Genomic DNA, 27,855 nt, shown 5'->3' on the forward strand with positions numbered 1-27,855 from the left:
GGGGACGATGGGGAACGTTTGTGGGAATTTTTTTTACTTCCTTTTGGCCCCCAGCTGTGACAGGTTTTGATAAAAGGAGAAACAATAAAGAGAGAAACCATAAATAACTGTTGGCGTCTGGATTCCAGTTCTGGCCTGAACCACAGACCCCTAAAAGCCCGAGGACCTGACATTTTCATTTAGCTTCAGCATAAGCCTCATTGGTTGAGCAAAATGAGTGAGTGCAAGCCTCCTTCAGCTTGCTTGATGACATTTTTTTTTAATTAATTTATTTATTTTTGGCTGCATTGGGTCCTCGTTGCTGCACGTGGGCTTTCTCTAGTTGTGGCGAGCGGGGGCTACTCTTCGTTGTGGTGTGTGGGCTTCTCATTGCGGTGGCTTCTCTTTGTTGCGGAGCATGGGCTCTAGGCGCATGGACTTCAGTAGTTGTGGTACGCGGGCTCTGTAGTTGTGGCTCACAGGCTCTAGAACGCAGGCTGAGTAGTTGCGCACGGGCTTAGTTGCTCCGTGGCATGTGGGATCTTCCTGGACCAGGGCTGGAACCCATGTCCCCTGCATTGGCAGGCGGATTCTTAGCCATTGCGCCACAGGGATGTCCCTGATGCCGGTATTTTCATAGAGGAGCCCAGCAAGGTCATCAGATTTTAGTAGGCCTAGTTAATAGTGGTGACCAGAGCTAACGGGGTCCCTCTTGAATAGAAATAGCTATATGTCAGATGTTCTCATACTAAAGACTGCTTCTCTTTTTTTTTTTTTTTTTTGTGGTATGCGGGTCTCTCACTGTTGGGGCCTCTCCCGTTGCAGAGCACAGGCTCCGAACGCACAGGCTTAGCGGCCATGGCTCACGGGCCCAGCCGCTCTGCGGCATGTGGGATCCTCCCAGACCAGGGCACGAACCCGTGTCGCCTGCATCAGCAGGCAGACTCAACCGCTGCGCCACCAGGGAAGCCCAAGACTGCTTCTCTTTTTTTTTTTTTTTTTTTAGCGGTACGCGGGCCTCTCACTGTTGTGGCCTCTCCCGTTGCGGAGCACAGCCTCCAGATGCGCAGGCTCAGCGGCTATGGCTCACGGGCCCAGCCGCTCCGAGGCGTGTAGGATCTTCCCGGACCGGGGCACGAACCCGCGTCCCCTGCATCGGCAGGCGGACTCTCAACCACTGCGCCACCAGGGAAGCCCCCAAGGCTGCTTCTCTTTAGCTAGCAACATTTTAAAAAATTTCCCATTGTTTTAGTGACAGGAAGTAGTTTCCTCCATTTTGCAGACTGACCACAAGTCTTAGAGATTATTTTAACAAGAAACTAGGTTTGTTTGGAAAAATTACTGCTCAGGATGGTTTATGCCTGTGAGGAGTTAGGGGATGTGTTCATGGAATTCCTCAGCTCAAACATTTCCAGGGGCTTCCTGGGTGGTGCAGTGGTTAAGAATCCGGCTGCCAATGTAGGGGACACGGGTTCGAGCCCTGGTCTGGGAAGATCCCACGTGCCGTGGAGCAACTAAGCCCGTGAGCCACAACTACTGAGCCTGCACTCTAGAGCCTGTGAGCCACAACTACTGAGCCCGCGTGCCACAGCTACTGAAGCCCGCGTGCCTAGAGCCCATGCTCCACAACGAGAGAAGCCACTGCAATGAGAAGCCCATGAGCCGCAATGAAGAGTAGCCCCCGCTGGCCGCAACTAGAGAAAGCCTACGGGCAGCAACGAAGACCCAATGCAGCCAAAAGTAAACAAATAAATAAATAAATTTATTTAAAAAAGAAATTTCCAGTTAATTCCCTGGGAGATAGCTCATTGCCTTGGCATTTTACCCCCACCCCTACTGTCAGCTGTTTCAGTGTGGGCCAGAGGAGACAATACAGCTCCTGGAGTCAGGTATCTAGAAGGGACATAGAAAATTGTACAATGGGAATTACATGATTTGGCGCAATTTTAGTTACTTATCTGTAAAATGGGGACAATACCTATCTCTTACACAAAAGTGGACCAAGATCCTGTTACAACCCTGAAGAAGAGCAGTTTGCTCCTGAACTACTGCCAGATGTGCTGGAAAAACACTATGGATATAAACTCTTCATCCCAGAAAGGGACCTGATTCCGAGTCATACTAGAAATTCCCCCCCAAAAAAATTGCAAGAAATATTAGAATGCGAGAGGTTGATTAATTAATGAAATATCAAAAATACCCCTTTACTATTTTTTGGTTTAATTTATTAGATTACTATGTATTTTTTGCATTTTTGCCGGGAGTACCTTGTTAAATCTCAAAATTCTGCAACACCAATTTTTAGAGTGATAATATCCTAAATTGTATTAAAATTATAATCAAAGGATTATAGTGAGGATTGTATGAGACACCCAGGGCACAGGCTTGGCACATGATAGGCCCTAGATTTCACTCATCCATCATTCATGTAACAAGTATGTATTGAGCTACTGTTACTACCTGCAGTGACTGATGGATGAATGAATGGCTATAAGGAGAAAATCTGCGCAGAGGGACTAGAGATCAAGGGGAGGGTCCCAAAGCCACTGCCAAGTACCCTACCTGGCTTTTGACCGCGGGCCGAGCGCGCTTGATACGCCGGATGTGACGTCACCCACTACCGTGGTTCCCAGAACCAGGCGGTGGGAGCGGAAATTAACCCGGAGGGAGGGAGTGTGCAGACTGACCGGAAGTGGGCCGCGAAGTTAGCTGCCAGCTCCAGCTCCTGGGAGCAGGTCGAGAGGAGGGTGAGGAGGGCGGGATAAGGGGCGGGGCCGCTGCAGGGGCGGGGCTTGCAGGCTGGCGGGCTGGGGGCGGGGACCTTCGTTCCTGCAGGATCCCGCCTGCCCAGGCGCCGGCGGTGGCGCGGCCATGAAGCTGAAGCTGAAGAACGTGTTCCTCGCCTACTTCCTGGTGTCGATCGCCGGCCTCCTCTACGCGCTGGTGCAGCTCGGTGAGCGGGGCGGGGCGGGGCGGGGGCGCGGCGGGTCGGCCCGAGGGCACCCGCCGCCGAGCGTCCCGCCCTGGGGATGAGCCCCCGCGCAGACCCCATTCATCCGGCTCGGCCCTCCGACAGCCCTCTGCGGCCGCCGGGCGCACTCTCCTCTCTAGAACGCACCGCGGCTGCCCGCCGCACCTCGGGTGAAATCAGGCTCCTTCCCAGAGCCTGCAAGGCCCCGCATGATCCTGCCTCGGTCTGCCTCTCTAACCCCATTTCCTAACCCTCTCGCTCGCTCTGCTCCGGCTACAATGGGTTCATGACAGTTTCTTGAAAACCCCACGCTCATTGCTTCCAAGCACTTAACCTGTCCCCGCTGCCTGTGGTGCTCTTCTCCCAGCTCTTTCCCAGCTGCCTCTTTCTCATCCTTAAGGTTTCAGCTCACATGTCACCGCCTCACAGGCCTTCCTTGACCACCTTAGCTAAAATAACTCTTCTTAATCTGGATTCTCTTTAAGTCTCTATCCTATTTGTTTCCTTCATGGCCCTTACCACAGTTTCTAATAATTTTATTAATTTGTTTCTTTGCTTAGTGTCCAGCTCCTCCACTAAACTGAAACCTCCATGAGGGCAGGGACCATGTCTGTTTGGTTTCCTGCTGCATCCCGGGCACCTAAGGCAGTGCCTCCCAGGAGGAGCATTCAATAAATATTTATCCAATGATGGAATCAATGAATTTAATGAGTCTTTGGTCACACAGCCAGTGGAACAGATTGAACCCTGCCTCCTATGCAGGGATTTAGAGACTGGGCCACTGCATGATCCTCAGATATTTGAAAGACTGTCCTGTTTTAGGAGATCAACTTGTTCTTTATGGTTCCAGAAGGCAGAATTAGGACCAGCAGGTAGAAAGGATGGAGGCAGGTAATCAGCTCAATAGCCAAATGAAAACTGTAATGCATGGAATTGGTAAAGTCGGAGAGGGACTGCTAATTGAGGCAGTGAGCTCCCCACCACCCAAGGCGTAGAAAAGCTGTTAGAGAAGTTGTAAAGAGAGCCCTGGACTGGCTAGTTGAACGGAAGGTTATGGCCCTTTGGGATGCTGAACATACTGTGGTTCTCTGCCCCCATCCCTGCCTCCTGGGACCAGGCCAGCCATGTGACTGCCTCTCTCCCCTGCGGGCAGCAGCAGAGCAGCTTCGGCAGAAGGATCTGAGGATTTCCCAGCTGCAAGCCGATCTCCGCCGCCCACCCCCTGCCCCTGCCCAGCCCCCTGAACCTGAGGCTCTGCCTACTATCTATGTTGTTACCCCCACCTATGCCAGGTATGGGCTGTGATGCACCCAACATCTGCATGGACCAAGAGGCTGGGGTCGATGATGAGTTTCGGGAAGTGCTGGGCCAGGGGATGTTCCTCGAGCTAAGGCATGCCAAATGACAGGCTAAATGAACCACATCATTACTCAAAGATTTGTGGGAAAATGTTTTTCTATTAAAATAGGGATGTGCTGTGAAGTAGAATACAATATTCCTGAGAAATTTTAAGGTAGAACAATAAAGTTGCAAAGAAATTCTGAACTTGCCAGTGAGTTCACTCTCCTTAGGGAGCCTTTGGTGAGAAAGTTTGGGAACCCCTTGACTAAACTGAAGTAGAAAAGGACTTGGCCCTGCAGTCATACGGGGGTCTAGAAATAGTTACACCAGCTATTATTTGCGGTGTGTTTACTCTCTGCCCCACACTGTGCTAAGCGTGTTCCTTTTTTTTTTTTTTTAAATAAAACGTAGCGTTATTAGTGACACAAACCAACTGGGGAATGTGGTTTTGAATCTGTAGCCAAAAGGGCTTGCTGACATCTGCCCGGAATCAGATGGCTGACCCACCTACGCCAGGGCATCTCTAGACCCTCTCCACCTCCCTACACACACCATCAAGCCTGGGGCGGGCAGGCCCATCTGAAGGGTAAAGAAGCCTGCAAGAGACTGGGCCCCTACCTTCCCAGTTTCTTGTCTAAACTTGGATAAATCTTCGTCCCCTGAAGAGGAATGAGCGTAAGGTCTCCTCTAAACTCTTCTACCTGGAAATACAAACATAGGCGGCAAAGAACATGGTCCTACTGGTATTCTAAAAAGTCATGATCTTATTTAATCTTTAAAACAACATTGTTTTAAAGTACTGTTATTTTAAAGTTATGTAAAGGAAACTGAGGCTTGGGGAGACGGAGCCATTTCCCCAGATGTCTCACCTAATAAGTTACAAAACTGGCGTTCAAACCCAGATCTGATTTCAAAGCCTGTGCCCTTAATTTATAGTCAGAGCCCTGGGGTTGAGGTGAGTGACAGACATGGACATTAAGAACAGGGCAGGTGAATCAATTCCCTGGCGGTCCAGTGGTTAGGACTCAGCGCTTCCACTGCAGTGGGCATGGGTTCCATCCCTGGTCTGGGAACTAAGATCCTGCAAGCTGAGTGGCTTGGTCAGAAAACAAGACAAGACAAAGAAAAGAACAGGGCGTTTGGGTGCTGGCTGGGGAAAGGTCACGGGTGGGGGGTGTGGGGGGGGCAGTGCTAGGAGTGGCCCAGGAGAAGCCATATGTACCCTCTGGAGTGGGCAAATGGTGCCTACCCCTTTCCCTCCTGCATCTTTCCCCCTGCAGGCTGGTGCAGAAGGCGGAGCTGGTGCGGCTATCTCAGACCCTAAGCCTGGTGCCCCGGCTGCACTGGCTGCTGGTAGAGGATGCTGAGGGCCCCACCCCATTGGTCTCGGGGCTGCTGGCTGCCTCTGGCCTCCTCTTCACACACCTGGCGGTCCTCACCCCCAAGGCCCAACGACTCCGGGAGGGCGAGCCAGGCTGGGTTCGGCCCCGAGGTGTAGAGCAACGGAACAGGGCCCTGGACTGGCTCCGGAGCAGAGGGGGTGCTGTGGCGGGAGAGAAGGATCCACCCCCACCAGGCACCCGGGGAGTCGTGTACTTTGCTGATGACGACAACACCTACAGCCGGGAACTCTTTGAGGAGGTGAGCACTGGGATGGGGCTGGGGAAACAGGCCAGGTGGAGCCCGCTTCATCTTTTTCCCTAGGTGAGGAGTGGGCAGCGGTGGGGCAGAGTGACTCAAGTGGTCCTTCCTGCTGCTCCCGTTCCTCTGGGCCACCTCCTGTCTGTTTCTTCTTTCCTGACTTCTGTTAGATGCGCTGGACCCGTGGAGTCTCAGTGTGGCCAGTGGGGCTGGTGGGCGGCCTGCGATTCGAGGGCCCTCGCGTACAGGATGGCCGGGTTGTGGGCTTCCACACGGCATGGGAACCCAATAGGCCCTTCCCAGTGGATATGGCGGGATTTGCTGTCTCCCTGCCCTTGCTGTTGGCTAAACCCAATGCCCGGTTTGACGCTACTGCTCCTCGGGGCCACCTGGAGAGCAGTCTCCTGAGCCACCTTGTAGATCCCAAGGACCTGGAGCCTCGGGCTGCCAACTGCACTCGGGTAAGGGGATGGAGGTGGGCACAGAAATCTGACTGTGGGATGGATGGGTGATGGGAGAAGTGGAATGAGGCCCTGGGGAGTAGGATCAAGGATGGGTGTTTGAACCAGGAGAGACCCTCCAGGGCTCAGATTCAACCTTGCTTGCTCTCCTGAAGGGGAAGCTGGGAGGCAGGGAAGGAAAGTGGTCTTCCTGCCACTCTGTCTCCTGGCACCCGTGTGACACAGAGAGGGTAAGGGATTAAGCCCCATTTTACAGGCACTAAAGCCTCCCCCCACCCGTCCTTCATACTTGGCAGCCAACCCGGTGTGTGTCGAGGGGGTTGGAGAATCCGTTCTACACTGCGTGCCCCAGAGGCTTGGCTGTGGCTGGGCCCGGCTCTAACTGAAAGCTCTCGGGACAGGTTCTGGTGTGGCATACGCGGACAGAGAAGCCCAAGACGAAGCAGGAGGAGCAGCTGCAGCGGCAGGGCCGAGGCTCAGACCCAGCTGTCGAGGTGTGATGGCGGCCCTCCACTGCCCACCACCTCATCAGACACGGATCTGTGGGACTGGATCCCTGGACTGCCGAGGATGTGGTTTTCCAAGTCCTGAGCCCGCAGAGCCAGGGGCGGCCCTTCTGACCCTTCAACCCCAGGGCGTGGCCCAGCTGCTTCTCCCCTCCCCCAGCCTGCCTTGTGGCACTGCCCACAGGCTAGGGACAAGCGGCCCTTGTGTTGAGCCAGATGGGCCCTGTCTGGGGCGGAGCAGAAAACAGAGAGTCTCGGGAGGGAGGGCGGCTGAGTGACTGGGTAACTTATTGGGGCTGGGCATGCACTGGGGGGCTGGAGGAGCTGGGCTGGACCCCCCCACCTGAGCATGCTGACCCCCCACCCCCACCCCAACCTCCAGAATAAAAACTCTCAACCTGGAGGGGCTTCTGTTTTCCTTCACTTCCCATGTCAGGTTCTTGCATTTGATCCTTACCAGGTCAAAACCCTGGAGTCCTGGCTTCTCCATCAGATGGAAATCAGTTCTCTCAGGGCCCCCACCCCCTTGAAGAGAAAGATCAGTGGCTTCAGTCCAAAAGCTTTATTGAGTCCGTGTACCAGAAGCAGCCTCCAGTCCTCCCCATGTCACTTTCCCACCACTCTGGTTTTTTTCTCTTCTTCCCTGGTGGTTCTGGCCATGGGCTGGGCCCTAGGACACCTGGTTTTCTCTCCTACTCCAGTCCAGCTCACTGACTATCCTTAACCCTCTAATCCCAGAGATCCCTCCTCCCCCACCTGGAGCCTATAAGGAGTTGTGAGGTTTCCAGTCTTGTCCATCCCTCCCCTTCCCCCCACCCCTCATCCCCACCCCAAGCTCCAGGCCACTAGGTCTCAGGTAGACCCTCCTTGGGAGGTTCCTCTTCTGGTGGGGCCTCCTCAGGTGCTGGCCTGCGGGCCACCCCTCCCTGTAGCCATGCTGTTTTCAGCATGTCTTTCAGCCCAGCAGGAAAGAGATAGCCCTGGGCCTCTCCCTCCCCATCGATGACTCCTCCGAGCCCCTCCAGTGCCGTTTGCAGGTACCGCAGGCCCAAGAGTACCAGAGTCTGTGGGGAAAGCAAGGGGCAAGAGGTCAATAAGGGTCAGCAGTTCCAGGGGCCCCCGGGTTGGAGGCGGTGAGGAGGCCCAGAGGAGGCCTCAGACACTTTGCTGACTCACCTGCAGCAGGAAGGTAACAGCCAGCATGTTGCCCAGCGTGCTCGCCAGCCCCTGCAGGTGCCCCAGCAGCACCTCATGGCATCCTTGGGCCCAGAGGTTTAGGTTGGGCTGTCGGGGATCAAAGAGGGGGTGGGCGTGGGGGTCTGAGAGCTGGCTTTGCAGGCAAGGTCTGGGTGAGTGGGGATTACAGCAGGAGAAAGGGACCCCATCAATCAGATATAGGCCTTCCACATTGCTCTGGATCCGGCTGCAAAAGGAGGGGCAGGGGTGTTAGGATGTCTGGAGATAGAGGCCTAGGGGAGAAGCTTCAGGGCACAGGAGTTGAGAAGGGAAAAAACGAGTGAGACATTTACTGACTGCTTTACTATGTTCCAGGCATGCATACATAATTCATTTATCCTTACAACAACTCTGTAAGGTGGTACTTTTATCATCTCCAGTTTACAGACAAGCAAATGGGCCCAGAGCAGTTTGGTAACATGCCCTGGGTCACACAGCTAAAACATGGATGGCAGAGCTGTGCCCCATTCTCTCAATCACTAGACTCTATTCATTGCCTGTCTGGGTGAGGTGGGGTTTCCAGGAAGGAGGAAGAGGAGGAGAAGAAGGAAGAGGGAGGAGGAGAAGCAAATCACTCACTTAACCACGTCCTGGTCATTGGGATCCAGGTAACGGTTGCTGACCCACTGGATCCCAAACCAATCCCTGTACCCATGGCGCCCGCAGCAGTGGTGCCTCAGCTGCAGCTCATCCAACAGCCGTTTGGCTTGACAGCGTCCAGGGACCTCTGTGTCCTTGTAGTTAGCCAAGGCAGTCCCCAGGCCCTCCTCCAGTCCTGTGTCCAGAGTCCCAGGTAAAGCCAGGGCTAGCCCCAGGGCAAGAACCAGGAGCCCCCCACCACCAGCTGTGCCAGCCACCAGCAGCGGGCCCAGGACCCCTCGCCAGGGAGGGTATTGAGCTGCATCCAGACTGGCCCTGCTGGCTCCTGAACCCACCAGTCCTGTGCCCAGAGCCACTGCACTGGCTGCCAAGGCAACCTGGGGCAGGGCAGCGACCGGGCAGGAGGGAGCCAAGAAGGTGCCAAGGTGCCACAGCTGGACCAGGAGGTGCCCGCTACAGAGGAGGGTGAGACCACCGACCAGCGCCAGCAGCCAGGAGAGGAGCCAGAGGCCCTGCGCCAGACGGATGCGGGGCTGGAGGGGCAGCACCAGGGGCAGCACCGGCGCCATCTCCCATCTCTGCCCAAGGGACAGCAGAGCTGTCAGGGACAGGGGTTGGCCGCGGCAGGATGCTGCGTCAGCCCAGCCTGGCTTGAGCTGGGCTAATGCCACCCTGACCCCAATACCCTGGGCATCCTCCCGCCACAGCCTTAATAACCCTCTGCCCTGTCCCCTGCCAGTCCCAATTCGGGATGCCTTGGCCTTGCCCCTTAGGAAAAGCCCCGCCCCCGGGCAAAAGGCCTATTTCGTGACCCCGCCCCTGCCCCCTCGCGGAAGTGGGGAGGGGCTGGTCGGTTCTGCCTCGACAGGCTAGGGGCTAGGGGCGGGAGACCTCACGGCCAGCGCTCCTTCCCAGGTCCCCAGGGAGTCCGAGGGCCAGGATCCCGGAAGGGCCTGGAGGGCGGTGGCCGGGGGTTAGCGGGTTGGCCCCGCCCCCGAAAGGAGCTGCGAGGCCCGGACAGGGAGGGGTTACCAGGCGGCCCGGCCCCCCCCACCTCGTCCCGCCCCCCCCTCCCGCGCTTCCTGGCGGCTTCGCGTCCGGCGCCTGTTTGTGCTGCGGCGCTGGGGCCCGGGACGGCCCCGCCACCCCACCCCCGGGAGCCGAGAGCGGCCCCGGGAGAGTCCGAGGTCCCGGCGGGCCCCGGAGCCTGCGGCCCCCGCCCCACAGCGCCCCCTCCAGGCCCTTTCCCCGCGCCCGACAGCGCCCCCGGGGGGTGGCTCGGCTCCCTTGCGCGCGCGCCCCGGGGTGCTTCCCCTTCCCCTCTCTCTGGCCATGGCCCCCGCGGCTTAGACGCCTCCTCCGCCGCCGCCGCCGCCGCTCGGAGCAAGCCGGGGGCCGGATGGACGGGGCCGGGGGGCCCGGTGAGTACGGGGCGGGGCGGGCGGCGTGCCCCTTCCCGGAGCGCCGGCCGGTCGGGCGCTGCCATTGCTCGACGGCTGTTCGGGGCGTCCCCGCGTGCTCCTCGGCCCCGGGGGCTCTGAGCATCCTCCACTGTTCCTCAGGTCGCTCTCCCTAGTTACTTGGGTCCTCCAACTGTCATTTCGGACTTCCCCAACGTCATCCTACCTCCCGTGTTACTCTGGGCCCCTCGAAAATTTCCTTACCTCCTGTGTTACTCTGGGCCTCTTTTCCTGGTATTTTGGGTCTTTTTACTTCTGACCCCCACTGTTACCCTGGGACCTTCGCTGTGACTCTTCTCTCCACTCATACCCTCTCCTGTCACTCTAGATGTCTTCTCCTTCTCTGAGTCCTCAGGATGACTGTATTCTTGTGTCCCCCACCCCCTCTTTTCTCCGGGTGCTCCCTCTCAGTTTCTCTGCCTTCTCTGGAGACCTGAGCTTGCTCTGGGCTGGGCCCCGTCGTCCCTCACCAGCACTACGCCTCTGCCTGTGGTTCCCACGTTCCTCGCCAGTACTCCATATTTTCCCCCTGGTACTCCATGGTACTCCCTGTCTTTGCGGAGGCTGGGACGGCAGCAGGAAGGGAGCTTTGCCAGGTTCCTCGCCTGCCGTGCCACAAGGAGGCCCTTGATCCTTTACCACCCATCTCCTCCCCTCTGGGAGTGCATCCAAGCCTGGAGCTGCTCGAAGGGGGCAGGTCCTATTGGACAAATGCACAACTGGGGGCAGAGAGAATCCCCTCAAGCCTTTCCCCAGGTGGTGGGTACATTCTGACTGCTTCTTGCCCCTTTCCCAGGTGAGGGCCCTGCTCAGGAGGCCCTGCAGTCCTTGAGCCGGCGGCTTCAGGTGCAGGAGAAGGAGATGGAGCTGGTAAAGGCAGCCTTGGCAGAAGCTCTTCGCCTGCTGCGGCTGCAGGCGCCTCCCACCTCCCTGCAGGACCCTGGCACACCAGGCCCTACAAGGGACAGGTATGCATGTTGTCAAACCTTCTTCCTCCCCCTTGCTGGGGCCTCCAGGGGCATCGGGTTGATGCACTGTCTCCCCAGCAGCCCTGCAGCTCCCCCGGGACTGCCACCCACACGCAGCCCCTCCTCGGTGAGCCGAGGCACCCAGACAGAGACAGAGGTGGAGACGGAGTCATCCCCTGGCCCCCCTGGCCTGAGCAACGGGCCCGCAGCCCCGCAGGGGGGCGGTGAAGAGCCCGGTGGGACCCAGTCTGAAGGAGGGGGCAGCAGCAGCAGTGGCACTGGCTCGCCCGGCCCCCCAGGGCTCCTCAGGCTGGTGCAGCCCCCACAGCGTACTGACACGTGAGTGTCCTGCGGCAGAGGCTGGGAGGGGAGGGAGGAGTGGGGAGCACGATCCTAGGGAATGACTTTCACCTGCTTACTGTGCTCCGACCAGGCCACGGAGAAACTCTTCCTCCTCCTCATCCCCCTCAGAGCGGCCCCGCCAGAAACTCTCCCGGAAGGCAGCTTCCTCGGCCAACCTGTTATTGCGGTCAGGGAGCACAGAGAGGTGGGCGAGGCTCCCCTCCCCCAACCCGCCCCACCCTAGGCTCAGGTTCTTGACTTTCCACATCCCTCACCTCACTTCCCTGGGTGGGGTGGGGGGACCTCATTGCCCAACAGGAAGAAGGGAACAAGCACTCCTGGGGCGCCTGCTGTGTACCCGGCACTGTGCTAAACCCTCGACCTCCTCCATCTCAATTCAGTCCCCACGACATCCCTGGGGGGTAGGTGGTCTCATGCTGATCATTGTCCAGGTGAGGAAGCAGGCTCAGAGAGGGTAAGTCATTTGCCTGGGGTCACACAGCTAGAGCCAGGATTCCAACCCAACTCTTCCTGACTCCAGTTCCCCTGCCCTTTCCACCATATCACAACATACCTTCCAAGAGGGTTTTCCAAAAGCACCCATGATTTTTATGGGTGACGGTCCTCAGAGTCTCAGCCTTCTCCCACACCCCAACGTACCAAGCTTTACTTCTAGAGAGCAAGGGGAAATCCTAGTGGCTGAGCGTAGTTGCCTCAGAGTGTGTACAGGCCCCAGGACACCTGAGTGTTCATTCTAGCCCTATCCTTGGCCTCTCTTTTATTCTCTGAAGAGGGATCGTCACCTTATTATCATCTAAGGACAGTGATCTCTGGAATTCACCTGTCACTTTCCCCTTGAGAGATAAAGACTATTCTTGCTTACCTCTCAGATCCCTGAAAGGCAGGGCTGATGTACATTCTGGATTCACTAAAGGCCCATTTTACAGATGGGGAAATGAAGCGGTTGATAGCCAGAGGCCTGGTGGTCTGGAGGAAAGTGTCACCCCACCCTGCCTCTTACAGGCTTACTCAGCCTCTTTAGCCTCAGTCTTCTCCGTTAGCCTTAAATGGAGCTAAAAGTCCCCCCCTGAGCCCTGAATGCTCACGATGCAAACTGAAAGTCTGCAGAGGAGACTGTGACCTCTAGGGTAACCTCCTTTCTTACGTCCTGCCCCTCCACGATTATGTCTTGGGACCTGACCCCAATCCCTGTGCTTTCCTTCCTTCGCAACAGCCGCGGGGGAAAAGACCCCCTCTCCAGCCCTGGGGGTCCTGGATCTCGGAGGAGCAATTATAATTTAGGTATGTATAGAGGGATCTGGAAGAACTTGGGTGATGGGGTTAGGGTTTGGGCTGCAGCCCCAGGAGCTATTTTGGGGGACCTGTGAGGTATGGCGGGTTGAGTTCTGCTCTGGCTTTCCTGGAAGGGAAGCTACAGGGTGGTGATTGACACCCCCTTCTTTTTTCTGTAGAAGGTATCTCAGTGAAGATGTTCCTTCGCGGCCGCCCCATTACCATGTACATCCCGTCTGGCATCCGCAGCCTCGAGGAGCTGCCCAGCGGCCCACCCCCGGAGACCCTCAGCCTTGACTGGGTGTATCCTGCCCCTTCCAGTCCCATGGGAACCACCCTTCCCATCATGAAACGTCCCCACCCCTTGCACCTCCTGGGTCTGCAAGGAGAGTGAGACCTCTGAATCCTCCCCTTCCATCCTCTGCCAGTGGCGCTGCTAGCCAGAGCTCTGTCTTTCTCTCCTTTTCCTTATGGTGCCCTTGATCTGACCCTTTCCTTGACCACGATCCCCACTCCAGTTACGGGTACCGGGGTCGTGACTCCCGCTCTAATCTGTTTGTGCTGCGCTCTGGGGAGGTGGTCTACTTTATCGCCTGTGTGGTGGTGCTGTACCGGCCCGGGGGAGGCCCAGGGGGTCCTGGAGGTGGCGGCCAGAGACATTACCGGGGGCACACGGACTGCGTTCGATGGTGAGGGTCCTAGGGCTTGGGAGTGGGCAGCTCTAGGCATGGGGATGGTGGGCTTGGCAGGAGGAGGGTCTGGGTGGGTGTGGAGGAACAGGAGAGGAGAGTGGCCTGGGTGGTCTTGAGAGACCGACCCCCTTCCCTAGAGTGTCTCCTCCCCCACTTAGCCTGGCTGTTCACCCTGATGGTGTGCGTGTAGCCTCAGGACAGACAGCCGGAGTGGATAAGGATGGAAAGGTAAGGCCACAGTCACACGCCAGGCAGACAGGATGAAATTCCAGCCCAGCTGTCCTTCACACCCCTGACCCCTTCTCCTCCACCAGCCCCTGCAGCCTGTGGTTCACGTCTGGGACTCAGAGACGCTGCTGAAGCTGCAGGAGATCGGACTGGGGGCCTTCGAGCGGGGTGTGGGGGCCCTGGCCTTTTCAGTTGCGGTGAGCTGGCCCCAGCGCCTCGAGGCCCCCATCTTCCTTGTCCGGGAACCCCCTCCTTGTACTTCACCAGGAAGCCTCAGAAGTCCTGGCCTTCCTGAGCCCCAGCCAGCCGGTTCTCCTAAGAGACAGTGTGGCCCCTTCCCCTGCTCTCTCAGCCTGTCGTGGCACCCCTTGCCTAGTTTGGACCATGAACCCTGAGACCTCCAGGCCTTACTCGGCCCCTGTGATGTGTCTCGCATCTTCAGGATCTGGGTGCTTTCCTCTGTGTGGTGGATGATTCCAATGAGCACATGCTGTCTGTGTGGGACTGCAGCCGGGGAACGAAGCTGGCTGAGATCAAGGTGAGGTGTCCAGGTGGCCGCCTGGTGGGGCGCTGAGGTTGAGGTGCTGGGAGTGGTGGAGTGCAGAGGTACATGTACCTCCTTTCTGGCCTGGTCCCCTGGAGCAAGCCTCCTAGCCTCTCTGAGGCTGTGAAGTGGGGACCACGGAGGTTCTGACCTCGTGAGGGACACCGTGTTAGGCATTAGTGAGTGACTGACAGCAGTGCTCTTAGGGGACCAGGGCCTTGGAGGAGAGGTCGTCCTGAGGGTTCTGGACTTCTGCAGACCGGTTGTCAGGATGCCAGTTGAAGAGAGTCTGGTAGAATGAAGGTGCACAGGGCTTGGGGTGGTTGAATCTAGTATCTTCCCTTCAGAGTACAAATGACTCAGTCCTGGCCGTTGGCTTCAACCCTCGCGACAGCAGCTGCATTGTCACCAGCGGGAAATCCCACGTCCACTTCTGGAACTGGAGTGGTGGAGCAGGGGTTCCTGGGAACGGGACCCTCACCAGGAAACAGGGTGTCTTTGGGGTGAGGTGTGGATGGGTGCAGGGTGGTGGGGGAGGGCAGCGTGGCGATGGAAGTATTGGTCTGAGTACTGTAGACCCTGATGCTACCCAACTCCCAACTGTCCCGAGACTTGTAGTGTCTTTGACCTCTGCTCTCTGCTCGCCTGGCTCCTAGAAATACAAGAAACCCAAGTTTATCCCCTGCTTTGTGTTCCTTCCGGATGGAGACATTCTCACAGGGGACTCAGAGGGGAACATTCTCACCTGGGGGCGGAGCCTCTCAGATTCCAGGACCCCAGGCAGGGGCGGGGCCAAAGGTACGTGATTGGGGGTGGCATCTGGGAAGGCTAGTTCCCCAGAGGGTCTGTGAAAACAGAGGAGAGGATTGCCCGTCCTTTTCCCTTGAGAATTGATCATGCTCTGTCAGAGGGTGGGGCCCTCTGTGGGGCTAGTCTAGGCGGGCAGGGGGCAGCATGGCAGAGAGGGCTGGGGCTTTGGAGTGTGCCAGATCCTGGGTTCAAATCCCAGTTTCGCCCCTAGTTGCCTGGCCTTTAGGAAGTTACCTCACTTCTTGGAGCCTTGGTTGTCCAGTCTGTAAACTGGGGAGAAGAACCGAGGATCAGACTAGGCACTCAGCAGCTGGCAGTTATTACTCTATTGTGACGGCCTAGGCTGCTCCTGTTCCCTACTTCCCTGAACCCCAAAAGCATGACCCACCCAGGACTTTGCCAACAGAGACCTATGGGATTGTGGCCCAGGCGCACGCTCATGAAGGTTCTATCTTCGCCCTGTGTCTCCGGCGGGACGGGACCGTGCTGAGTGGTGGTGGGCGGGACCGCCGGCTGGTCCAGTGGGGGCCTGGGTTGGTGGCCCTCCAGGAAGCTGAGGTGAGGGCTGGGCTGGGGTCAAGGGAAGGAGAGGGAAGAGGAGTGGTCAGCGGGCCCCTGACTTTCTGCCATCACTCTGCAGATTCCTGAACACTTTGGGGCCGTGCGGGCCATTGCAGAGGGGCTGGGCTCTGAGCTGCTGGTGGGAACCACGAAGAATGCATTGCTGAGGGGACATCTGGACCAGGGCTTCTCCCCTGTAATCCAGGTCGGGGGGGCCAAGGGTTCGAGCGAGCAGGAAGGGAAGGGCTGTTGGGGAGGGGCAGAGGTGACAGCGCATGCTCTGCCGCAGGGCCACACGGACGAGCTCTGGGGGCTCTGCACACATCCCTTCCAGAACCGTTTCCTCACCTGTGGCCACGACCGGCAGCTCTGCCTGTGGGATGGGGAGGGCCATGCGCTGGCCTGGAGCATCGACCTCAAGGTAGAGCTCTGTGTCCCCGGATCCTCAGTGTCACGCCCACCATGACTCCTGTGGCCACCACTCCTTCCCCAACACCCCCTTCCCTTTTGCTCCCAGAGGCAGCCCGTTTGTACTGGTGTGGCTGTACTGGTTGCTAAACTATTCATTCTTCTGTACTGATGCCTCCAGTGCCCCCTGAGCACTGCCCTCCCCCCAGCCCTTAGATGTTCTCTTGATCCAGCAACTGATGGTTAATCTCCGGCACAGCTGTGGGGTGTCACTTCTGGTTGTTAAGTGTTTTGAGTAGCACCTCTGCTTAGGCTCCAGTGATACCCTGCCTCCATCCCAGGTTTCCTGTCCCTCTCAACCTTGAGAGGAGGAGGCTTTGACATTGTTATCAAGATGACAAGGTATCCATCTTAGTTCCCTCACTAGAAAGGCATCTTCTTGAATTCACCTTTTCCCCTCCCAGGAGACTGGTCTCTGTGCTGACTTCCACCCCAGTGGGGCAGTTGTGGCCGTAGGACTGAACACAGGGAGGTGAGAGGGAGCCAGGACTCCTGGGAGGGGAAAGCAGGAGGTATGGGAAGGGTTTCTGGTAATGGCGGGGGTGGAGGAGTGTGATCGCTGCCTGCTCAGGAGCCCCAACTGCACCCTCCCTCTTCTCAGTGCTTTTCCCTGCAGCCTGGGTCTCCCCTGCTCTCCTATGGCAGCTGTCATCACACCCTCCCCCATCCATTCTCCCCTCCAAGCAAGCCTGGGAGTGGAGGAGGTGGCAGCTCAGGCTAGAGAAGCAGCGGGGATGGGAGGGGCATAGGGGAGACTAACACAGGGAAGTGACAAGCTTAACAGACTCCACAAGGCCCTGGTAGTTGGGCCCCTGTTCTCCCTTTCAGACGGCATCAGGAGCCCCTCAGCTTTTATCTGCCCGTAGCCCCTTCCCACTTCCCAGCATAAGACTGCAATGGTAGATAACCTCTCTGTCCACATCATAGCCTTTCTTTTGGTGTCTCTGAGGCTCTCTGACTTGCCAACCCCTACCCTGCTCAGGACAGGTATCCTCACACCTGCTTTCCACCCCCCTCCCTTCTAGGTGGCTAGTTTTGGACACAGAAACCAGAGAGATCGTGTCCGACATCACTGATGGCAATGAGCAGCTCTCAGTGGTCCGGTACAGCCCAGGTGGGAGCCACCCCCACCCTGGACCTAGACTCATCCCTGGCCCTTCCCTCTCTGAGTGACTGTCTTTATAGATGGGTTGTACCTGGCCATCGGTTCCCATGACAACATGATCTACATCTATAGCATTTCCAGTGATGGTGCCAAGTCCAGCCGCTTTGGCCGCTGTGTGGTGAGGAAGCTGGGGTGGAGGGCAGGGCATTGCCATAGCAGGTAAACTAATGTACTTTAGGAGGGTGAGGGGATGGGAAATGGTGGCTACATTGTTAGTCTCTTGACCCTTGCTCCCAGGGTCACTCCAGCTTCATCACTCACCTTGACTGGTCCAAGGATGGGAACTTCATCATGTCCAATTCTGGGGACTATGAGATCCTTTACTGTGAGTGACAGTAGGGGAGGGCATGGGGAGAGGGTAACAGGGGTGGGTTTTATTTATGTGAGGGGGCTCCTGGTTGGGAGGGGATGAAGGAGAAGGTGTGGGGGAACTCCAGGTGGAGGGGCAGTCAGACAGGGAGGTAGAGATGGGTTTGAAGTGGAGTCAGAGTTATACACATAGGAGAAATGTTGTCATTTGGACAAAAAAACCACACACACAGTTCTGCACCATGTCTTGTTCCCACAAGGCCTTGGGGGAGTTGAAAAATGCACCAGGAAAAGATTGTTTTGGAAAAGTTTCTCAGGACAGGTGTGGAGGGATTGATTTTCAAGGGAGGAGGAACTGATGAGAAACAGGAGAACTTCAGCTGAGAACTCAGGAAGCACATGGGGCTCGGTGTTCCCCTGGGCTGAGGGCTACCACCCTGACCAGATCACCTCAAGCCAGTCTTTCCAACCCTTCCATGGCATCTTCCCCACTGAGGGCAGGGTGAGAGCTGAGCTGGGTGGGCTCCCTCTCCCCAGGGGACGTGGCTGGAGGCTGTAAGCTGCTGAGGAATCGTTATGAGAGCCGAGACCGGGAGTGGGCCACCTACACCTGCGTGCTGGGCTTCCATGTCTACGGTGAGCCGGGGCCCGGGGCCGCGGAACCCTGTGGGAGAGGTGCGGGGACAAGGTGCAGCCCATCCCGGGCTCGCAATGCTGGACAGGTGTAGAGGGGTGGGCGTCAAGAAACTGGCAGATCCAGCCCAGGAGGCCCCTCCGGCCGGCCCTCGGGACCGGGAAGGATTGCCTGGAACGCGCGGCCGGTGGGTGGGTGGCCGGGCCGCCTGAGCGCCGGAAATGGTGCCGCTCTGGACCGTGGGTGGCGGCCGGGAGGCCGGGCTGAGGCTGGCCGCTGTGCTAGGCGTGTGGCCTGACGGCTCGGATGGAACCGACATCAACTCCCTGTGCCGCTCCCACAACGAGCGCGTGGTGGCCGTGGCAGACGACTTCTGCAAAGTGCACCTCTTCCAGTACCCGTGCGCCCGCGCCAAGGTAAGGCCTCCCGGGGCCTCCGGGGCCGGTCGGGAGGGGTCCCAGGGCTCCGCGGCCAATGTAGTTCGGCCTTCCTTCCTGCCCAGGCGCCGAGCCTCGTGTACGGTGGTCACGGCAGCCACGTGACCAGCGTCCGGTTCACGCACGACGACTCGCACCTCGTCTCGCTGGGCGGCAAGGACGCCAGCATCTTCCAGTGGCGAGTGCTGGGCCCTGGGGGCGCGGGGCCGGCGCCTGCAACGCCCTCTCGAACCCCCTCCCTGTCCCCCGCCTCCTCTCTCGACGTCTGACCGCTGTCCTACGGGACCCACAGGCCCTGCAGCGGGGCCCCGCCCCACCCAAATTCCCCATTACCGGGGCCGACCCGGTCCTCGACTTCGAGACATTCCCAAAAGCGCATTTCCCTGGAGGGGGCGAACGGCACCCCTGCACACACTGTATAGACCCGCTGGCTGAGCCGGGCAGCCCCAGCCGGGGCCCTGACTCCCGCTGCCTGCTGAGGGGCAATAAACCAAAAGCAAAGTCGCCTCCGGGTCCTTTTGTGGGGCGCGACTGGGCGCCTAGGGCCTTTGTGGGGATGGGGAGGAAGGAAAAGGGGAATGCGGAAAGGGTGAGGGAGCGTTGACCTTTCATGCAAATAACAGGCAAAGCCGCTTGCAAATAACTCCGAGAAGCGCAAAGGCGCTTCGAGTCTTCCGCGGCCGCATGCGGAGCTGCAGCACTCCGGCGAGGAAAGAGTTAAGCCCAACTCCTCTCCCCGGCCTCGGGGGCGGGGCCGAGCCGCAACGGAAATAACCGAGCGCCGGGCCGCGGTTGGCCGGAGGGAGCCGAACTCCTTCCGGAAGTAGCCGAGCTTTGAGGTCTCGTTCTCCGACCGGAGCCGAGCGCTGGGCCTTGTTCTGCGGATCCGCCGAACGTGTTCCGGAAGGAGGCGAACCCCGAGGCGGGCAGGGCAAGCCTTCGCGGCGGCCCTCCGAGTCCAACGTCTGGCGGGGCTCGGCGAGCGCGGGGGGAGCTGCAGCCTGGCTCCGGTCCGGCGGGAGCCGAGCTCCTTCCGGAAGAAGCCGAGCGGGCCGGCGCCGGCCTCGGCGTCCCGGGCTAGAGGCGGTAGAGGCGGCGGCGACAGCGCGGGCCGGGATGAACCGCGACGGCTGAGGCGGCGGAGGTGCCGGCTGCGCGGGCCCGACTGAGACTTCTGCGAAGCACCAGCCCCGCGCTCCGGGCTAAGCTTCGAGCCCTGCCCCAGTGAGCCTCCCGGACCCCTTTGTGCGGCCGGAGGCGGCGGCGGGAACGGCCATGGCGGCCAACATGTACCGAGTGGGGGGTAAGTACCGGGCGTAGGGGCTGCGGGGCCCGGGGCGGGAGAGGTTGGGGGCCGGGATCGGAGAAGCTCGGCACCTGGTGGCGCGGGGAGCCGCGTTTGGGGCGGCGTGGTCCAGAACGCGGACCGGAACCGGAACCGGGAGCACAGGGAGGGAGGGCGCGGGGATCGCGACTCGGCTGAGCACCGAGACTCCCGGAGAGGCTTCGGGCGGCCCGACGGCAGTCGCGGGGCTGAGTCTGGGGTCGCCGGTGTCGCGGAGTGGGCTTGGGAAAGTGGTTCTGAAGGAATTGACAGGGCAGGCAGGGGGCGCGGAGGGCCGGGGCGGCCGCTTTGCCACCTGCGGGGGAGCCGTTGGGAGGTTTCCTCTTCCCAGGCGTTATTGTGCGCCTCGGTTCGCAAAGGTGGGGGCCCTGCGCAGGACTGAACAATTGCTCGCTTGGCCCAGACTGGGATGCAACTCCATCGCTGAGTCGTGGGGACTGCTGGGGAACCCCCTGCTTCTTGTCTCCTCCTGAAGGCTCACTTTTGAGTGAAGGATCTGATTTTAGAACTAAGTGATCAGGGGTGGAGGGTGGGGCATCCTTCCCTTATTTTCTGTTAGTCTCTCCATTTCCACATTTCAGCGTCCTCTCTACCTAGACCTAGACCCTTATCTCCTTTTGGTCTACTCGGGCCTGCTTTCGCTCCTCCCACCCTGGTGCTCGGCTCTGCCCATCTACTCCTCTGATCTTCCCGGTTCTTCCCCACCCCCTCCTACAGATTACGTCTATTTTGAGAACTCCTCCAGCAATCCTTACCTGGTTAGAAGGATTGAAGAGCTCAACAAGGTGAGTGGAGCAGAGTCCCCCCCACCAACCTCCTCTTTCTTTTGAGGTCTCTAAGTTCAGGTGAATGAGAGAGAGAGGGAGAGAGAGAGAGAGATAACACAAACCCTATCCTAATTACCCATTCATATTCATTCATTCATTTATTCATTCATTCCCCACATTCAGGAAAGGCTATTGAAAGCTTAGTGGGAACTTTGCTATTCTGTCTCTTGGGGGCCAAGGAAAGGGATTTGGAAGTCTGTCCTTAAATGTAAATCTCTTGATTCATAATTTCTTGGGCTTTTCTTACATCCTTTACACTTGTCCACTGTTGTTAGTCTCTTCTTTATGCACTTCCACTTTCAAATGATTAGTTTACACCACCATTTTTTCTCTCCTTAGACTGCAAATGGAAACGTGGAGGCAAAGGTTGTGTGCCTTTTCCGGCGAAGGGACATTTCTAGTAGCCTCAACAGCCTGGCTGATAGTAATGCCAGTAAGTGTCTTTGTACCCCACCCCCGGCCCCCTGTCTCCTCCTGCCCATGATCTGAAGCCCGCGCATGTCTCTGCAGGTGTTTCTCTTGGTAGCATGCCCAAGGCAGGGGTGTGAGTTTGGGGGGTGGTAAATGCCTGGTCTGCAGAGGGAGGCCTGTTTTTACCCGTTGGGTTGGAAGCAGGGTGGAGAGGCCATGATAAGGAAAGCCAGAATTTGGCTTGTATGTGAGTGTGTATTTAAGAGATGATAGTATTTAAATAGGGGATGATGAGGAGCTTTAGAGAAGCAGGACTCTTGGGGGTCAGTTTTGGTTATGTTGGGACAATGGGTGGTGACTGTGAAGGTCAGGTGAAGAGGAAGAGATCGTATTTAGAAGCCTGCGTAACAGGGAAGCAGGTTTTTTTTGTTTTTTTGTTTTTGTGGCCATGAGGTGGTGAGGATACATGGGTGGGAGAGAATAAATAGGAAGCCAGGAAAGTTTTATTGCACTTTTCCTCTTTCTCACCTATCCTGGCTTCCCCTTTGCTCCACTTTACATCTTTCCGTTTTCTTTTTGCCCTCTCCTACTTCTCTTTATGCTTTCATCATCTTTTCAGATACATATTCTTCTGTTTCCCTTAGTTTCTTTTTCTTTTTCTACTTTGGCTTTCTTTCCCCTTCCTCTTTTTCTTCCTAAATTATTTTTCTCATTTTAGGCTTTTTTGGGCCTTGGATATGAAGGGGTTAATGAGGACCTGGGCCTACCAAGTTCTCCAGCCCTCTGGGGTTTCCAGTCCCATCTGGCAGGGGCTGACCTTGGCCTTGTCCAATCAGAAAGGGTGTGGGGGGTGTGGTCCCCCTTGCCTTAGGGCAGGGTTTCCGGAGCACACAGGCGAGGGGTGGAGCCTACCGCACACCCCCCTTTCTCCCTGAGGTTGGGAACAATGCACCAATGAGCCTGGGCCTGTGGCTCTTTGGCCCCCTCCCTGTTTGGTTGGCACCCAGCCAAGTTAACCCTTTCCACCAAGGTTTCAGGGCAAGTTGCAGCTCCTTGGGGAGGAAGGTGTTGGCACTGGCTTGAGAGGTACTGTCCTTGAAAGCCCCACAAACAAACGATTGTTAGCCAAGTAGAAAACAAGGGATAGTTAGGGTTGCATGTGACGTTTAAGAGCAGAGTCTCCTGAAATTTGCAAAGAGGAACTGGTAACCATACTCCTGTGTGGTGCTTTTATTTATTTATTTAATTTGGATTTCTGGACCCCAGGCTAGTTTAGCAAGAGTGGGATATTCTTGCTGGGTCTCATGTGAGCAGATCTCTGCTGTATGAGTGGTGCCTGAGCACTGGCACCTGGGTCTGTGATGTGTTTCTGTGGCAGTCTTTGTACTCTCAGCAGTTCTTCCCTAAGAACATTCGTTAGTGATGGAGAGTTGGGAGTATCTGTAACGGGGGTGGGGGTGGGGAAGCTAAGAGGGAAAGCTGGTGGTGTGAGAGGCAGGTGTCTAGGGAATATGAGGAAAACAAGTGAGACAGGAAATATTTTCCCTGGGTTAGAGGTTCTAAGGTGGCTTCTTTCTGAATTACTTTCTGACTCGGCGTCTTCCTCCTAAATCTCCCAGGGGAGTTTGAGGAGGAATCAAAGCAGCCAGGGGTGTCGGAACAGCAGCGACATCAACTGAAGCACCGGGAGCTTTTTCTTTCTCGGCAATTCGAATCGTTACCAGCCACTCACATAAGGTATAGGACAATCAGGGCCACTGTGGCCTGCATGCACTTATCTAGAAGGTGGAAAGGAGGGACTAGTGTATTGGAGCTGCTGTACAGAGGAAATGAGGACCTCACCCAGGGTTTTCTGACCTCTCTCCTGTAGGGGGAAATGCAGTGTGACCCTCTTGAATGAGACAGATATCTTGAGCCAGTACCTGGAAAAGGAGGTGAGAAAGAGGTGTCGGGAGAAGAGGGAGGGAAGTGGGTATTGCCCCGAAAGGCAAGAAGAAAGTCTGACTGGGATGAGGTACAGGTTGACAGGCTGCCTGTCTTGGGAACTCTGGATACACCCCACTGCCCCCTGCCTATGAGGACTGCTGCCCTGCTTACCTTCTCTCTTTCCATCTCCAGGACTGCTTTTTTTACTCACTGGTGTTTGACCCTGTGCAGAAGACACTTCTAGCTGATCAGGGGGAGATTCGAGTTGGTTGCAAATACCAAGCTGAGATCCCAGATCGCCTGGCAGAGGGTATGCAGCAGGAGACACTGTATTATGGCTACGGGGTTGTGTAACGTCAGAGTCTCTGAATGGTGTGCCCTGGCGTTGTGTGGTACACAGTCTGCATGGCTCTGTGTTGTGAACCTGGCAGAATGGGACCTTAGGAACTGGAAAGGGGCAAATGGGCACATTGGGAAGAGAAGTCTGAGAGTTGAGGTGGCTGACAGAATCCAAGGAGGAGACGAGGTGTTATTTTGTCAAGACATCTATTATCCTCCCCGATGATACCATTTCCCCATTCCCCAGGAGAATCTGATAATCGGAACCAACAGAAGATGGAGATGAAAGTTTGGGATCCAGACAACCCTCTCACAGACCGGCAGATTGATCAGTTTCTCGTGGTGGCCCGGTGAGCGGTGGGTGGATGGGGCAGATGGGCTGGGGGTGGTGTGGACATGGTTCTGATTCATGTTCGTAGAGATGGACTTTATTTATTTTTGGCCTGGGTGTTGTCCTTTTTTCTCATCTGGCTTGGTTCCTCAGCCCACTCGCGCTTTCTGCTTTCCCTGACTTCTCACTCCCCCCCTTAGAGCTGTGGGGACCTTCGCAAGAGCCCTAGATTGCAGCAGCTCCATTCGGCAGCCAAGCTTGCACATGAGTGCAGCCGCTGCTTCCCGAGATATCACTCTGGTGAGCAGAAGTTGGTGGGTAGTTGGGTAGGCTGGGCTTTGTGGGGACCTGCAGAGCCTTGGGACTCTGCAGGGAGGAGGGTATCTCTGAGGGAGTGGGAGTACTTAAAGAGCAACAGAGGAGTGGTGCTGAGGGTTTCAGGTCATCATCATTGTTTCCCACCTCTCCTGTAGTTTCACGCCATGGATACATTGCAAAGGAACGGCTACGACCTGGCTAAGGCCATGTCGACCCTGGTGCCCCAGGGGGGCCCGGTGCTGTGTCGGGATGAGATGGAGGAATGGTCAGCCTCAGAGGCTATGCTATTTGAGGAGGCCCTGGAGAAGTACGGGAAGGATTTCAATGATATTCGCCAGGACTTTGTAAGTGGATGGGGCTAGGAGGAGAGGTGGAAGAGGTGACAGGTGAGGGAACCAGGACCAGGGGCCAGACAGCAGCTCATCCTTCTTCCTTGTGCCTCCTCAGCTACCCTGGAAGTCACTGGCCAGCATAGTTCAATTTTATTACATGTGGAAAACCACAGACCGATACATTCAGCAGGTAAGGTCTGGGCTGGGGAGGCTGGACCAGAGGCCTCCTGCTCACCTCTGCCTTTGAAGTTGATGACATCCTCCCTGCTGAGATGCTCTGATCCTTTTTACTTTTTCTCCTTCCTGCAGAAAAGATTGAAAGCTGCTGAAGCAGACAGCAAACTAAAACAAGTCTACATCCCCACCTAGTAAGTGTGATGGGTAGGGGAGACAGGCATGTTTCCCTTCTCTGCCCCTAACCTGTGCTTTCCTAAGTGATTGGGGGGTGGGCCGGAGACGCGGTCAAGTTATAGAGACAAAGTGGAAGTGGATTCTTTTCCTTGACCACTTCCTGGTTTCTCCCCCATTAGCACCAAACCAAACCCTAACCAGATCATCTCTGTGGGCTCAAAACCTGGCATGAATGGGGCTGGATTCCAGAAGGGCCTGACTTGTGAGAGTTGCCACAGTGAGTTCCAGGGAGGGATAGGGATGCCGGGGGTGAGCCGGGCGTTTGCTCTGACCCAGCAACCTGAGAGGCTCAGGTGGCCTCCGGACCATTCCCTCCTCTCCATGCTCCTGCAGCCACACAGTCTGCCCAGTGGTATGCCTGGGGCCCACCCAACATGCAGTGCCGCCTCTGTGCTTCCTGTTGGATCTACTGGAAGAAGTACGGGGGACTGAAGACCCCAACCCAGCTTGAGGGGGCTGCTCGGGGCACCACAGTAAGGATGGATGATGAGGGACAGGTTGGGGAGAGCAGTAAGCTAATTGATGTGAGCTTTAAGCGAAGGCCACAACACCCAGCTCCAGTAAGGTGATGGCTTGACTGGGGTGGGGGTGGGGTGGTACTAGACAGTGGTTGGGGAGCCAGGCAGGTCGCGATGGCAGCAAAGAGATCAGGCAGGAGTAAAAGACCCTCCATCAAGAATGGAAGAAGGGAGCCTTGGTGACTGACTGTTCTCCTCCTTTTCCTATGTCCTTCTTCCAGGAGCCACACTCGAGGGGTCATTTATCCAGACCCGAAGCCCAAAGTCTCTCCCCCTATACGACCAGCGCCAACCGGGCCAAGCTGCTGGCTAAGAACAGGCAAACATTCCTGCTCCAGACCACGAAGCTGACCCGTCTTGCCAGACGCATGTGCAGGGACCTGTTACAACCGAGGAGGGCTGCCCGACGACCTTATGCCCCCATCAATGCCAATGCCATCAAGGCAGAGTGTAAGGGCAGGAGTGCTGGGGCTGGTGGCAGGTTTGGGGTTGCTCTGGCCAGAGACCAGTGTTTCTCTGGGTGTTTAAGGACAGTAGTAAGGCTAGTAGGCCACAAGGATTCGTTACGAGGTTAGGCATGGTTCCTGGCCCCAGAGGAGGCCTGAATAGGGAAGCCCCTTCAAAAGTGTTCATCTTTGTTCTCCAGGCTCCATTCGACTCCCTAAGGCTGCCAAGACTCCACTGAAGATTCACCCTTTGGTGCGGCTCCCCCTGGCAACTATCGTCAAAGATCTGGGTAAGGGTGGGTATAGGATGGGGAACCTTTAGGGTGGTGTCCGGCTCCCGGTCCTTTTATCATCAAGATCCTTCTCTTCCCCTGCTTTTTTCTTTCCCATTGAGTCCAAAGAGGTTTAGTCTAACAGACTGTACTTTTGTAGGTTAAAAATGTTATTTTTCACATGCTATCCAGTATAACTATATACTGATTGATAAGATCATACTCGTGTGACTTTTGAAATACTGGTGATTACTCTCCAGACCCCTCCCCCATCACTGCTTTTGGGGATGCATACAGAAGAGAAAGTGTGAACGTCCTCTAAGGTTTCCTTTCTTTTTTTTCCCTGACAGTGGCCCAGGCACCTCTGAAACCAAAAACACCTCGGGGTACCAAGACACCGATCAACAGAAACCAGCTGACCCAGAACCGGGGACTGGGGGGCATCATGGTGAAACGGGCCTATGAGACTGTGAGTTGACAGACTGGAGTGGGCCAGGTTGAGTTGGGTGGGCTTTCATATCTGATAGGTGTCTGAGAGTCCCCTCTCGCATTGTGCTGCCCTATCCTTTTCCAGATGGCAGGAGTCCCCTTCTCTGCCAATGGAAGGCCTCTGGCCTCAGGGATTCGCTCAAGCTCACAGCCAGCAGCCAAGCGTCAGAAACTAAACCCAGCTGATGCACCCAATCCTGTGGTGTTTGTGGCCACAAAAGATACCAGGTAGGGAGCCCTCCATGGGAGGGGCTGAGAGGTTGACAACCTAGATTGGTGGATATGGGAAAGGAAATAGGAAGGAGTATCTGAGCAAGACCAGCTCCACGAAGACTGGGTGCAGGGTGGGGATGTTAGGAAGGAATGGGCTGGAAGGTGGAATTGTAGTGGAATGTGGGGTTTCATCTCGAAGGTCTTTGCTTTTTTTTATTGTCCTCTTCTCTTCTTGGCCAGAGCCCTGCGGAAGGCTCTGACTCACCTGGAAATGCGGCGAGCTGCCCGCCGGCCCAACTTGCCCCTGAAGGTGAAGCCACCACTGATAGCAGTGCGGCCCCCAGTCCCTCTTCCTCCATCCTCACATCCTGCCAGCACCAGTGAGCCCATTGTCCTGGAAGATTGAGCATCTGTGGGGAAGGGAGGTGGGCTGAAAGCTAGAGGGTGGGTGCACAGGGCACCTAGCCTCCCTTCCCTTTAGTATCAAAGGGAATGAGGAGTGAAGGAGGGAGGGAGCAAGTGAGTGTGTCCTTGGAGGGGTTGGACGCCCTCTGGTGTTAGCACTTGGAGGCTTGTCCCCTTCCAGTGCTTCTCCGTGCCTGGTGGTGGAGGGCAGACTGCAGGAACTGGCCCATTGTGGGAACCTAGCCTGTTTTGGGGGGATAGGACCCACAGTTGTCTTGGACAGTTTTGGGGGGAGGGTTTTTAAATTTTTTTAAAAATTTGCCTCCCTTTGTGAAGGGATGGGGAGGGGAAGAGTAAACAGATATCAGGTGGTGGTATCTGGTTGGGGGAGGGGGGGCGTGCACTGCCATGACTGCCATGTCTTTTTTTTTTTTTTTTTTTTTTTTCTAATTGAGGGTTTCTCTTCCTGTCCGGTGTCCGGACTTTCCTAATTGGAGTTTGAGGTCCCCAAGCTGGTATCAACCCCAGCCTATGCTCGCTCTTTCCTTTCCTCCCCTTGTCCCCTCTGCCTTTTGTACGCCAGTTCTCAGAAATAAAGACCTTTTGTCTGTTTTTTTAACCTTGGA

The 27,855-nt window shown here is 56.7% G+C and overlaps 4 protein-coding genes across 5 annotated transcripts; 3 read left to right on the forward strand and 1 right to left on the reverse strand.

The window, feature by feature from the left end:
- Window positions 1-2,850: 2,850 nt before the first annotated feature.
- Window positions 2,851-7,295, forward strand: B3GAT3 (beta-1,3-glucuronyltransferase 3; the record flags this gene model as incomplete). Its single annotated transcript, XM_079708130.1, has 5 exons — window positions 2,851-2,932; window positions 4,110-4,242; window positions 5,572-5,932; window positions 6,103-6,393; window positions 6,795-7,295. The coding sequence occupies 5 exons, from the start codon at window positions 2,851-2,853 to the stop codon at window positions 6,891-6,893; spliced, it is 966 nt and encodes a 321-aa protein (XP_079564256.1). The 3' UTR covers window positions 6,894-7,295.
- Window positions 7,296-7,740: 445 nt separating this feature from the next.
- ROM1 (retinal outer segment membrane protein 1) lies at window positions 7,741-9,304 on the reverse strand (the record flags this gene model as incomplete). Its single annotated transcript, XM_079708461.1, has 3 exons — window positions 7,741-7,963; window positions 8,076-8,322; window positions 8,715-9,304. 3 exons carry the CDS (start codon window positions 9,302-9,304, stop codon window positions 7,745-7,747), a joined length of 1,056 nt encoding a protein of 351 aa, XP_079564587.1. The 3' UTR covers window positions 7,741-7,744.
- An 830-nt stretch (window positions 9,305-10,134) lies between these two features.
- EML3 (EMAP like 3) lies at window positions 10,135-19,120 on the forward strand (the record flags this gene model as incomplete). Of its 2 annotated transcripts, none has more annotated exons than XM_079708459.1 (22): window positions 10,135-10,156; window positions 10,992-11,163; window positions 11,242-11,502; window positions 11,597-11,710; window positions 12,740-12,807; window positions 12,978-13,101; window positions 13,317-13,487; window positions 13,649-13,718; window positions 13,805-13,915; window positions 14,161-14,256; window positions 14,610-14,765; window positions 14,919-15,060; window positions 15,479-15,630; window positions 15,713-15,838; window positions 15,923-16,054; window positions 16,506-16,573; window positions 17,127-17,215; window positions 17,287-17,384; window positions 17,504-17,591; window positions 18,113-18,211; window positions 18,495-18,625; window positions 18,712-19,120. In XM_079708459.1, 22 exons carry the CDS (start codon window positions 10,135-10,137, stop codon window positions 18,913-18,915), a joined length of 2,694 nt encoding a protein of 897 aa, XP_079564585.1. In that variant the 3' UTR covers window positions 18,916-19,120. The 2 variants fall into 2 exon arrangements, with proteins under 2 accessions (XP_079564585.1, XP_079564586.1); XM_079708460.1 differs by having other exon boundaries at window positions 11,245-11,502.
- An 801-nt stretch (window positions 19,121-19,921) lies between these two features.
- Window positions 19,922-27,848, forward strand: MTA2 (metastasis associated 1 family member 2; the record flags this gene model as incomplete). Its single annotated transcript, XM_079707577.1, has 18 exons — window positions 19,922-19,949; window positions 20,709-20,776; window positions 21,158-21,251; window positions 22,849-22,966; window positions 23,100-23,163; window positions 23,348-23,465; window positions 23,742-23,844; window positions 24,026-24,125; window positions 24,299-24,487; window positions 24,591-24,665; window positions 24,785-24,843; window positions 25,006-25,103; window positions 25,220-25,359; window positions 25,626-25,854; window positions 26,051-26,140; window positions 26,473-26,591; window positions 26,697-26,839; window positions 27,065-27,848. 18 exons carry the CDS (start codon window positions 19,922-19,924, stop codon window positions 27,228-27,230), a joined length of 2,001 nt encoding a protein of 666 aa, XP_079563703.1. The 3' UTR covers window positions 27,231-27,848.
- Window positions 27,849-27,855: the final 7 nt, after the last annotated feature.

This window comes from Hyperoodon ampullatus (assembly GCF_949752795.1).
Source record: "Hyperoodon ampullatus genome assembly, chromosome: 7".
Lineage (NCBI taxonomy): Eukaryota > Metazoa > Chordata > Mammalia > Artiodactyla > Ziphiidae > Hyperoodon > Hyperoodon ampullatus.